The sequence below is a fragment of the Apus apus genome, chromosome 4 (genome assembly GCF_020740795.1).
Source record: "Apus apus isolate bApuApu2 chromosome 4, bApuApu2.pri.cur, whole genome shotgun sequence".
In the NCBI taxonomy this organism is placed as follows: domain Eukaryota; kingdom Metazoa; phylum Chordata; class Aves; order Apodiformes; family Apodidae; genus Apus; species Apus apus.
The window spans coordinates 21,481,548-21,494,399 of NC_067285.1; the positions used below are offsets into that span (position 1 = coordinate 21,481,548).

General features: G+C 37.7%; 1 protein-coding gene across 4 annotated transcripts in view; it reads left to right on the forward strand.

Annotated features, from left to right (window-relative positions):
- The window catches only part of SEC24C (SEC24 homolog C, COPII coat complex component), a 38,045-nt gene that overhangs the window by 2,244 nt on the left and 22,949 nt on the right, over window positions 1-12,852 (forward strand). For 3 of the 4 annotated variants that reach the window (XM_051616862.1, XM_051616864.1, XM_051616865.1), the window contains exons 2-4: window positions 6,045-6,247; window positions 9,196-9,282; window positions 11,813-11,954. In XM_051616862.1, coding sequence (XP_051472822.1) covers window positions 6,073-6,247; window positions 9,196-9,282; window positions 11,813-11,954 — 404 coding nt within the window. In that variant the 5' untranslated portion in view covers window positions 6,045-6,072. The remainder of the gene's footprint in view (window positions 1-6,044; window positions 6,248-9,195; window positions 9,283-11,812; window positions 11,955-12,852) is intronic. The other variant, XM_051616866.1, reaches the window with a different exon arrangement.

Below are 12,852 nucleotides of genomic sequence, written 5' to 3' on the forward strand. Positions count from 1 at the left end.
ATGCATTGCTATTAATCCGTTCTTCCTTCTGGCCTCTTCTCTAAACTTTGAACTACTCTTGTAACTTTTCCTAATCAATTATACTTGTGCAAAGTTCACAGAAATGAGTCAGATGACTTCACACGTTGTAACATGTATGTGGAGGTAGCTAAGGAAGGGAGAAATCTTTCACTGTGAGTTCGTAATTTTCATATTTTCAATGACTTATGCCTCCACAGGGTTGTCCTCCAGAAACAATGTTCATAACTGAGCATTTCTGAAATCTTTTCTTAGAGCGTTATTATAGAGAGGTAAATCAGTCCTACTAGGAGACTTAAGTCAACAAAGAGTATAAAATGTTATCAAAGTAAAAATGTGGTGGTGGCAGGGGTTGAAAGTAGTGGTAGGTTTAGGGTTAGGTCAAGATTAAGGTGTTTTTGTATCCAGTTTTTAACCACTTTCACTCTGGTAACTTGCATGTTATATTGGACCTTGCCCAAGATGATGAATCAGTCTAACAAAACAGGACTTAACATGGCTCTTTTTTAGCAGAACATAGGAGTGATCACATCTTAAATGTGAAGCATGATTTTTATGTCCTCAAGCTGGAAAAGACCTCTTTGAATTAGCTCAGGAAAGACTGGACTGCAAGAATCTGCTCCAGTACTTGTTGTGGCAAGAACTTCTAGGAGCTAATCTATCCTTTCTTCTCCTGAAAATGTCTTCAGTGAAAATATGGTGGTTTCTGGACTTTGATACTTGATTGTAAAGATTCATTTTGAAAACTGTGTCTTATACTTCTCATGAACTATTAAAACAGGTGTTTCTGGGAGTGATTCAATCACGGAATCATTCTGGTCAGAAAAGACCTTTTAGATCATTATGTCCAACGATTAACCTAACTCAACAGAGTCCAGTGCTAAAACATATTCCTAAACATCTCATCTACACTGAGGGGTGGATCTTATCAATGCCAATAGATACTTAAAGGGTGGGTGTCAGGAGGATGAGGTCAGTCTTTTTTCAGTGGTGCCCAGTGGCAGGACAAGACGTAACGGGCACAAACCTGAACATAGGATGGTCTGTGTAAACATGAGAAGGAACTTATTTACTTTGAGGGTGGCAGAGCACTGGGACAGGCTGCCCTTAGCAGTTGTGGAGTCTCTGGAGACATAAAAAACTTGCCTGGATGCCATCCTGTGCAACCTGTTCTAGGTGAACCTGCTCTGTCAGGAAGGTTGGACTAGATGATTTCCAGAGGTCCCTTCCAACCCCTAACATTCTATGATTCTGTCTTTCTGAACACCTCCAGGGTGTTGAAAAGCATAGATGCATAGATGAAGGAAATTGTACTTGTGGTGTGACAAATTGAGAGTTTGCCCAGGTGGAAAGACAGAGCACCACAAAAATGCCACCAGACTGGAGGGTCAGTTTCAGTAGTGCCACTTGGATTGATTTGGACAAATGTATGGGAAGCATTTGTACTAATGACCCGAGTGCTTCCAGATCAGTTGCTAATCTCTGACTTCCAGAATATGAGCTTATTTTTCAGGATTTTATGTAGAAAAATAAAACAAGAGTTTCTCGTATCTGAAAAGAATCGAGTGTTCCATGAGTGCTTTTAAGAGGAACTAGTCAAGATGTCAGTGAAACAAAAGCAAAGACATCTGCCTTTCAGATGAGTGTTCTTAGCTTCAGAATCTAAGTCTTCATAATAGTATAATTTTGCTGCTTCTCCAGAAAGCTGCGGGACAGAAGCATTAAAAGCCCTGTACAAAATACTCTGAATTCGTCTCTGAAGAGGCTGATTGTCCCTTTTTGTCCCAGCTTTTGGAAACAGTTTTGATTTCTGTGTTCAGAAATTAAGTAGACTTATTTCCTTCTGTTTCAGCATAATATAGGATGCCATACTGGTTGGGTTTGTTTGTTTGTTTGGGGTTTTTTGTTTGTTGTTTTGTTTTTAAGGATCAGTCTCCCAGAAGCCGAAACAAACAAGCCTTTTATTTCTCAGGGACCAGTAAAAAAGACATTAGCATCTTTCTGAAGGAAAGTAATTTTGCTCTCTCTCCTTTAGAAAGCGATCGAGAGCTGATGAACTCAAGCTTTTTTGTTTCAAAGGGGAGTTAACAGTGAATGCAGACCATAAAAATGATTAATATGCAGTTTTCAGTTATTTCAGAGATTTGCTGATTGAAACAAACTCATATCCACTACTAGTTGTGTTTGGTTGTTGTTTTTTTTTTTTTTTAAATAAAAAACAACCTTAAAAACTGCTCTATAGTCTTCTTTGTTTGGATACTAAGTAATTTGCAAACTCTTGTAAAAGTTAAAAGATCCCAGCCCCCTCACCCCAGGATTACTATGTCTTTTTCTTCCATCATTTGGTTGTTGATCAGCACTGGTTGTCTGTCTTGTATAACAGCTTTCCAGTATGAATTTTAGCTGTGTAGCTCTTTTGGGCAAAACTTTCATGGTCAATTGCCTTTATACAGAGGAACAGAAAACAGCACAGAGTGACTGTTTTGTGCTTTGCAGGAAAATTGTTTGTTAATTGTAGTAATGACCACTTGTTTTCATAGTATTTTCCCAATAGCACGAGTCCTGCTTATTTGAGCTTTATATATTTTAACTGCTGAGTAGTAATATGATGTTCAACAGCATGTTTTACTGTTACTCTTGGTTTAGATTTGGTAATGTGTTACTACATGCAAAGGAATAGTCTCAGTATTTTTATCAAGTGAAACGTGTATTTTCTCCGTTTCTCCCTACCTGGTGTATATATTTAATTCTTTCTATGATTTTTTTTTCTTCATGTCCTATGACAGAACATAAAAATCTCCCATTCTCCCAGATCTCTTCCAGTGGCCAAGTTCTAATTTACATATTTATATTTTGATTGGAGACAAAATGAATGCTGTTAGATGCAAATGACTTGTATTGGGGGAGAAGGAAATGGTCTCATTAAGTAACAACTGTCTTCCACTATCCCTGAGGTGAATACTCTTGGCCCTGCCCTTTATGGTATTCCACATCAGTGATGAGCAAGCATGCTGCTAGCCTTACATTTAGAGCAAATTGAGCAACCAAAATAATGAAGAAGCCTTTTCCACAATTTCAACACCAAGCTTGTTCTTGACTCTTCCTCCTTTCCAGCTCCCTCCTTGACCCTCTGCCCCTTCCTTGCTCTGTAGAGCAAGCATCATCTTGTGCTATAGTGGAGATTAGCCTGTGCTGGCTGCCACATGGGCTAACTAAAAGTCTGAGGCATATCTACCTTTCAGTTAGAACCATCTCCTTTGTGTAGCTACTTTTTCCATAGAAACTGTAGGAACTTGCTCAGAAATCTTTTCTTCTGCAAGATTTGTGTGAAGTGAGCTTACCTCTTGGTTTTGGCATCATTGCAGAGAAAGCAACAAGCCGACAGATATTATCTGCTCAAGTGGGAAATACTGATGTTCATGGGGAGTGGGGGAAGGCTGAAAAGAGAATAGTAAAAGATCACTGCATGTACACTCCTAACAGTAAGTCAGAAGTGGTTTCCAAGAGACATCCTTGAGTTCTTGTGTCATCATGCTTTTAATTAAAAAAAAAAAAGGCATAAAGGGTTGCTCTTCTCCTGCCCTGTAATAATTCCTTGTTCAAATATTAGTTCTGTTCAGGGATTTCTGTAGGTGTAACTTGTGAAGAGTGTCTTAATGATGATAGATCAGGAGGTATCCTGCAGGATGCTGTTAGTTTGCCTGTAGCTCTTCCTGGAGGAAGGATCTTTTTGTAGGAGCAGTGACTAGAGGCCAAGTTCCTCACAATCCAATAAGCAATTGCGAGGGGCAGGAAGGAGAGAAAGCAGCCCTCCTTCCTTGGCAGAAAGCCCTGCCCAGGTGTTGCACGATGTGTCGGTAGAGCAGTCTTCTCATCCTGTTCTTTCCCTTTACCTCCACCTTTGCAACAGGAACTCTCCTATTTGCACTGAACAGGAAGGAGGTGGTTGGAGACTGTGATTGCAGTGTGGTGACACTGGTTGCCTACCTGGGGAGGAGGAGGTTAACCTTCAGGGGAACTTGGGAAGGGAGCAGGTCCCAAAGTCCAGGTTTCCTGGCCCCGTGGCTGCTCAGGTCAGACTCTTCTACTCTTCTGTAGAACTAAGTCAAAGGTGATGTGAAAAACCAGAATCTTTAGAAGTGACTCTCTTGTTGTCATGTTTATAATGTATAATCATGTTGAAAAACACAGCAGGCTGCACAGAAAATGTCACATTCTTGTAAGTTGTTGCATATGACATTGTGTTGCTTTCAAGAGCAAATGATCTTATAAATATCTAAGTTATTTTTCTAAACAAAAGCCCTACATCATTACATTTATACAGCTTGAAGAATAAAAAGATTAAACTTAATTCTTTTAATATAAAGTTTAATAAATAATTTTGGAGTAAGCATTAGCCTTTTTAATATGGACATTTATCCTGTTGGCTGACTGTAAGAGTATGTATGTATTATGCTAGCTTTCTTTGAATAATTAAGTTGCTCTGTTATGGTATTTGCTTTCCTTTCATGTATATATAGATAGATAGATCTGAAAGAATTTCTATGTGGATGATTCTTACAAAGCTGTAGTTATTTCAGTGCCTGTGCTGTACAACTGTGTTGTCATTTGTTGAAGTAATTATTTTACATCATATTTTTGATAATGTGACGAACTAACCTTAGCATTGGTTGACATACTCTAATTGATATCTAGGCAAAACAGCTTTGGTTGCTGTTACCTGTTTGAGCTAAGCTGTGGATTCTTCATTGGGATTTGCCTCAACTGGCTGGTGGCTGTTGCAGCTATATGATTCCTCTGTGTTAGGATTTTCTTTAACTCACAAGTTCGTGTGGAGCATGATGGAGCAAAATATGAAGGCAACATTAGTTATTTGCCTTACCTTAACTTTACATATTTATATAAGTTGGAGGTTTTTAGTAAAAAATAAAATTTCTCTGAACACACATTTATTTACAGTGTTAGTGTAGATTGTCTTAGCTGAAGAGGGTAACAGTGACATATGGAGTGTTCAAAGGAGTACAGGGGATGCAAAATATCCTTGAGCAACAGACACCCAGGGAGTCTCCTGCCTGTGACATAATCTCCTTGGCTCTCACAACTCAAGGGCTCTGTGGTTTACCTGCCTGCTCAGTTCTGTGGTATTGTAACAGTTGGCCTGCTTGGTCTATGATTTCCAAATGCCATTTCTGTTTTCCTCTTTGTAAATTTAGTCAGTCTATATAGTTAGCGGAGTTGGGAATCTATCAATTAAGCAGATTTCTTCCATACCTTTTCCAAAAAACCTGTCTCTGGAGCTCTGTTTCAGATCTTACATTTTTGTGTAACTGGTGACATCTTTTCCTGTGATACTTTTCAATATTTGGACATCTTTCTTTGGTGAACATGCTGCTTTTGGAATATCTTAGTTTTCTGAAATTTATGTACATAAACAAGGACTTTAAATAATCACTTGTTTAAAAAAAAGCTAAAAGCCCTGATACTCGTACTGTTCTGGATTCTATTCTGGCGAACACTTCAAGAAGCAACCTTTGTGGATGATGAACTGTGTGTTGCTTGTAGCAAGGCGACATTACCAAGTAGACTAACAGAGATGAAAGCTGAACTTGTTTGGTGTTGTTGAGTCATTATGTTAAGGCATCTCATCTCTGTAATGAAATATGTTTTCTGTTGATCTGATGTTCTGTGAGGTGGAAGTAGTTCATACAGTATCTCAGGAAGCCTGATACTCATCTGCTTTGGAATGGCAAATTATGTTATTTTTGTCTAAGATGATCACAAGTCTAGCTAGGATGAAGCAGGTAATAAATTTATTAGAAAACACAGTTTCTGAAAATACTGTTTCCTCACTAGCTCCTGTAAACCATTTATCTTGCTTGAAAAAATTGCTTTGCAAGAGTGAATTACTATTCATGTTTTACCTTCCCTAGTATCTCAGGAGCTCTCATTTATGTGAAAACAGTAGGGAAGTTGGCCAGTTTGGTTTTATGTCTGCTAAAAGCCATTTTTTTCCCCCCTTTTTGCAGGTGAGATTAGTTTGGGGATGTCAATACAATGAGTGTAAACCAGCAAGCTCACACAGGGCCTCCTTACGGGCAACCTCAGCCTGGATATCAGGGATACCAGCAGCCTGCCTACAGAGGACAGCCATTGCCAGGGGTTCCTCAGTCGCAATATGGAGCTTATAATGGTCCGATGCCAGGATATCAACAGCCAGCCCCTCCACAAGGTACTTCTCAGTCAACACTTAATGATTGATAACCCATGAATTATTGTGTGCGTGGCATTTTTTTTTTTTTGTCTCCTATTGTTACTCTTTGTTTTGTGGTAGCAATTATCTTCTATGTATAGCTTTCATGATGTTAAAAATCACGTTCTTCCTGCACATTCTGAGGTTATTGTTCTGTCATTTGTCCACTTAATAATGGATATATTAAAAATTATAAAAATTGACACATTGAGAAGCACAGCCTGCATTTTTTTCCTGTATGTCCCTGCCTCTGTGGTACTGAAGAACCTGACTAGGACAGTCCTCATGATGAGGCTATATTGTGGGGCAGCACTTACAGACTATAATAGATTTATAATTGAGACTGCCTTACATTATTACATAGAAAGACGTGAAAGAGTAGGGTATACAACTCTAGGCAGAATGTTTGTTGGTTGCTGTTTCTTCTATGCCTTTAAAATCAATGGAAAGTTTGTGGATATGTGGCAAGATAATGTCTTTCAGAATTTTCCTGGTTGTGCAGGATCATATCCCTTGGTTTTGTTTTTTTAAAAAACAAACAAAACACCAAACCAAAAAAAAACACAAAGCAAAGCAGTTACACTTTTTTCCCCTCATTTCAAAAGAAAGGCTAACTTAAAATCATTAAGGAACTTTAGGAGCCTTTGTTTCCAAGTACCTAAATTGTTGTGGGGGATTAGTAGTGACTTTAATATCTGAAATGAAGAGGAGAAAATACTACTGCTTTCAGTGAAAGTATTTCTGCCTTTCACAATAATGTGGATTCATTAAATTCTGCTGAGATAAACGCAACACAAACTTCCATGCAGAAATGTTTGTTTAGCTTTCAAATTTGTATTCTAAGGAAATGAGGAATATGCTAATCATGCTCTGTATTATTCTCCCCTCCAAGTACATCTTGAATTTTTTGAAACTTTTTGAATTTTAAACCGAACTCAATGAAAAGGACAGAACAATCAAAGTGCCTATAAGACACCTATAGATGGGGGACTGACATTTGGGAGCTGAATAATTAATCTTTTGGGTTTTTCATCTGGAGTTAGCAGGGTAGTGGAGCAGAAGAAGCATAAGCATAATGTGCTGAAGAATGGATTATTCAGTTGCTCCATCTTCCTTTTCTTTCTTTAATCCTGTTCCTCCCCTCCTCTCAATAAATCTCTTCCAAGAGCACTTTTAATCTGCGAGTTTTGAACTCGCTTGACAGAGAGCTTAAATTCCTGTAAAAGTAATGAAAATCAGAACTGGGCAGAGGAAAAAACCCTGCTTCCTGGGAAGACAGAGCTCAGCCATTGAGTTCTGTCTCCTCAGTGTAGCCATTGACTAACTACTGTTTCCTGTCCCATGGAAAGAATGGGGAGAAATTGGAATTGCTTCAGTGAGAGAGACTGAAAGGACAAAGATTACAGATTTGTTGGAGAAGTTTAATCAGTGCAGCTATTTATAGTAAATGGGTTTTGGCTGTGAACAGTGTGAAGAATGTTTAGGATGTTTGTAACAAGAAATTGATGAGCATCTTCCATCAGATACTTCAAGAACTTTCAGACTTTACAAGTCTGAAAAGTGTTTCTTTTTTAAGGGAATTAACTTTTTTCCTTCTGAATTGTTTCTGGTTTGCATTTTTTAATTTTAGAACAATACAAACGTAGTTCATGACAACTCAGTAAGGACATACCTAGAATGCTTGATAATTTGCCTACAAACTTGTGTAGATTAAAAAGACAGATTTTTTTTTTTTTCTGCCAGCAATGTTTGAAAGGTAATGTGATACTGAGAGCAACAAGGTGGTTCCATTTGGACAACAAAAGTGTATTACACTGCTTTTAAGGAGTATCTCATGTACTTTCCTTAAATATCAGCCAAAGGCCACTTATGGTTTGTGGAGATTTCTCTTCCATCTTTTCTTCTGAGACCATCCTTCCGTGATTGAGCAGCCTGTATTAAGGACATATCAGTTGACAAGTTGTACATTTTAAACCTGTTGCTCTAAATCCAGGATTCCTATAGTTAGAAGGAAGGAATGTAAAATTCAGAGCACTAGCTTAACAGACAAAAGTTGACCTGTTAGTAGCTGCTGAATATGACATCTGGATAGAAGAGAGTGGCAAACAAAATATGTTATCAAATAGGGCTGATGGGTGGTAGTGAAGATAGTGACTTGCCCTTTCTTTCGCCATCACATTTACTGCATGTCTCTGTAGCAAGACCTGCTGTAGCTGCGTAATATAGAGGAAAGATAATTAATTTCAGAGGCACTAGATTAACAGGAATTTAGTGAACATTGAAGGGTAAAAGGAAAACTGCCAGTTTTATTATGCTATCTCAAAGTAGTTGTCCTAGGATTTTACTTGTAAAAACAATAAAATTGTTTGGAGGACTGAGTGGAGAAATGTTGGGAGCAGGTACCATTCTCTGTCACGGAGTATTTATGGACAAACCCTAGCTCTAACTAATGGAAACATGGAAATGCTATGTCAGTCATGTTAGTCTTGCTTGCGACCAGAAGTGGAATATTGTGCTGCTAGCTGTAAATAGCTACTTCTTGCTAGGAGAATGTTGAAAGAATCAGTATATTTTTGCACTAGTCTTTCAGTCAGTCTTCTGTTTTCCTTTTGATGAGATCATGCATTGAAAGTGCAGATGCAGTTATCTGAATATGAATAACCATTAGGCTGCTGCTGTATTGTTTTGCATAGACTCTGTTGATACTATTAACACTTCTATTAATGTTAATGTCTGAACTGTGTTGGTAATATGAGAAGGAGTATAACAGTGAGAAGAAGTATAACTTAAGGAATATTGTGGTAGATGTGACGTGGATTTTATGTATATGGTATATTCTGCACTGCAGGACTATCCTCAGCATTGAAAACACTGTCCCTTGGTGCTTTGTCTCAGGCTTGATTTACTGGTGTATTCTGTTTTTCCAGGTTACTTTCCTTCCTTGGGGTTTCCTTCAAAGGGCTCTCCTGTATCTCTCAACTCTGACACTTCTTCTCTTCCACCTAATTCCATAGGTAAACTGTATCTGTTCTGTGTGTTTGTGCTGTGCTGCTTCTTCTGTGCCAAGTTCCCATTTAATACGGATATTTATCTCAAAAATGTGGGTACCTGATTATTCAGACAGAGGTGTATGGGACACTTGCCAATCTATTTGTAGGTAGCACTCCAGAAACATAAATAGGATATGCAGAAATAATCCTAATAGAAATCCCTTATGCCTGCAGATTCATAGATAAAACCTGACTTGTGATTAATGTTTTCTGAAAACTGATTTCAAAATCTACAGTGGCTCATTCAGGTTCTGCCAGAGAGAATCCTTAGTTTAAAAGAATGCAGTCTCCTACTTGAGAGACAACTAAAACATGAGATTTGAAATTATAGCATTGCAATGAAGAAATGAAAAATCTCCCCAAGCACCAGAAGGTTGTTATTGGAACTCACAAGATTTTTGTAACTTATGCTTTTATTTAAGGGAAAAATAAGTTTTTAGCTTCCTTGGCTATAGCACAGAAACCAAATATATGTTAGGAGTAATTATGTTTCCAAAAGCTGTGGCAATTAGGATGTAAGAATTAGAAACACTGCAAGAAATCTTACTGTATTTTTCCTTCTTCCCAACTAGTGGTATTTTGATAGAGCTATTTCCAGCAGTGTTAATTTGTTTAGAAGAGTAGGGAGTCTGAACTGGACCAAGGCTATATAGTCTCAGGGCTTTGAGTAAAATCCCAAAATCTCATTTTGCTGTAATCTATCTCCATTTTGAGGTCTGTGATGAGTAAGAACAGTATGTCAAAGGTGTTGAAGGGAAAATTCAGGATTCTTCAGGAATAATGAATCTTAAGCTAATAAACCACTAGAGTCATACTTGTTCAAGAGAATTTTTTCCCCTGGCTATTTGAGCAGCTTGTGGTAATGGTTACTGAAGTGTATTTCTGACAAGAACTAGAAAAAGAGGTCTTGAGATGCTTTATCTGAAGTAAGCATGTATTTGTCAAATTATATGCTTGTTAAAGTTGGGGGGAGGAAGTTTACTTAATGTTTAAAAAAAAAGAATCAAAAAGGTGTAGATTCCCTCCAGGAACTGGATTAAATATTCTTTCAAAGACAAAAGATAATGCCAAACAGTTTACCTGTGCTGTCAGAGGAAAGAGATGCCAAAATAGATGGAAGTATATAAAATTAACTGAAAAGCTATCACAAAAACCATTCAGAAATAGAAATACTAGACAATATACAAATAGAGATCAAGAAATGCTTTGCCAGATGAAGAGTCAGATGAAACTTCTGTAACAGTAGTTTAGAAAAGACAAGGCCTAATGCACTGAAGGTATGTAAAAATAATAAATATCTGTGGAAAAAATCAAACCCTAAGTCTCAAAACAAAAAGCAGGAGGAGGTTTAGTAATACAGAAAAATGCCCCAAGAAATTACTGGTTATTCATAAAACGTCTAGTTCATTCCTTCCTTGAATTCACATACTCAAGCCTACTAAGAATAACATGTAGCAGATAAGATAAAAACATTTAAGTTTAAAAGTTAGGCTTTGGTGTATAAATCATACTGTAGAATCAAGAAACGGTTTCTTATTTTGTAATGGTCCTTCTCAAGGTTTCAGAGTCCCTTTTAAACTTGTAATGCCAGTCACTGTCAGAGACACAGCAGTGTATATATGCTGCCTTGATCTCATGGGGTAGCTTACTCTATTTAGTCATGCATATTTATTGATAGCCCATACATAAATTATGTTTCCTTGTGGCTAGCAGGCATGGTCAATGTTTGTTCTAATTATCAGCATTTTTTAACATAATATTAAAATAGAAGTTTATATTCTCCTTTTTGGAAGTGGTCACTGCAGTTGGTCTGCTAATATTGTACCCAGCGTTGTGCCATCTGTGGAAAGTATCAAGACTTGTTCCTGAGGCAAATATGTTTTGGCTGTGACTGAACCAGCTAGCTCAGTGTGAAAGATGAGAAAGTACTCTTATTAGCCTCCAACTTTGAGGGTCTGGAAAGAACAGTCTGTGATGGCCCTCCATTGTTACATATATAAAGCAGCTAGCTGCATGTAATTTTTGAAGACTGAATCTACTCAGAGAACCTGCTTACCTTTCAAGAAGAGAAAACTGACCTGTAATGACCATTAGGTTCTATGTGAATACTTTCCTTCATCTGGATAAAAATAATTAGACTTGAAAGGAGAAGAATTTCATACTTTACTGACAAGATAATGGTTTTTTCTTCATCAAAACATGAAATAGTCTTTTGAAGACCTTACACAGTACATAATTCCTACTTGATCTGCATGGAGATGGTGACTAGTTGACAGACTGAAAATATTTATACTTTTGCTGCTTCTAATATTGTTGTATAAATTATTTGTTGCTTGTGGAGTATTGATACATCAATTCAGCCACCACTAAATTGTTTCTGCACTTTTTTTAATTTTCTGGATTTCTCATGTTAGTTGGTTCAAGCCCTTGTTTCTGGGAGTAATTTCTTATTTTGAAAAAAATTTAAGATATTTTTTTCCCCTTATGTCTGTAGGTTCATTAAGACCCCCTCCAGCCTCTGGAGCTCCCCCTCCAGCCTCTGGAGCATCTGTTCCTTCTGGTCACGTGGCATACAGTCAGCTTGGACATGGAGATGTGCAGAATGGAATTCCAACCTCAACAGCCCCAGTGCAGAGGTACATACAAGAAGAGCAAATGATAAAAAAGGTCTGCCTTGGTAGGCCTATACTAGATCTAGACCTTTTAGGATATAAACAGACTAAATACTTTGCTTTTCCTGTGGTGGAGTGACTTTCTCTATGGCTTCATTATTGCTTTAGAGCAGCGTTTTGTCATAGAGGTATTTGTTAGATAGTAAGAATACTGGAGATTAAAACCACTGGAAGGATACGAGCAGATGTCAGTGACTTATCAAAACCAGTTCTTACAAAGACTTTCTGTGTGGTAGTCATCTTCCTCCTGAAGAGTTTTCTGATTCCCGTAATCTGTCTTATTTTAAAACAAATGCATCCACACAGCCATAGTATTTGATTCCTTGGCAGTGTGAATTGATCTCTCTCTGGAGTATGTTGCTGTCTGGCATTATTGAATAATTCCTTAGTATTGCTTCTGAGTCTGTTTCTGTCTTTTATGTGCCCCTGAGTTACCTTCATCAAAATCTCTTGGATGTATTCTCCAGAAAGGTGTTGCCATTCCCTCTGTGGTGAGAGGCAGCAGTGCTCACTGCTTCATTGCGATTATGGGGAAAGGTGGTTGGCTTTTGTTTCCTTCAGGGTATGCTCATCACTGTTAGCTGTACAGTTCAAATCCTTTGAGCAACAGAACATTCTTAGATAGCTGTGCAGACCTTACCATTACTCACCCTGTAGAGTCTGCAGTAATTCTGGTTTGTTGCAGTAACTAAAATGAAATTAACAAAAAATGCTATAAACATAGAATTTTTATTTCAAAAACTAATCAATATTTTTTTTTATTAAAGGAACTCAGATTCACACAGGATTTTTAATTATTCTTAACCTGAGCTGCCATGCTTCATGTAAATAATGGAGACCTAGCTAGTGTTTGTGTGGTAGA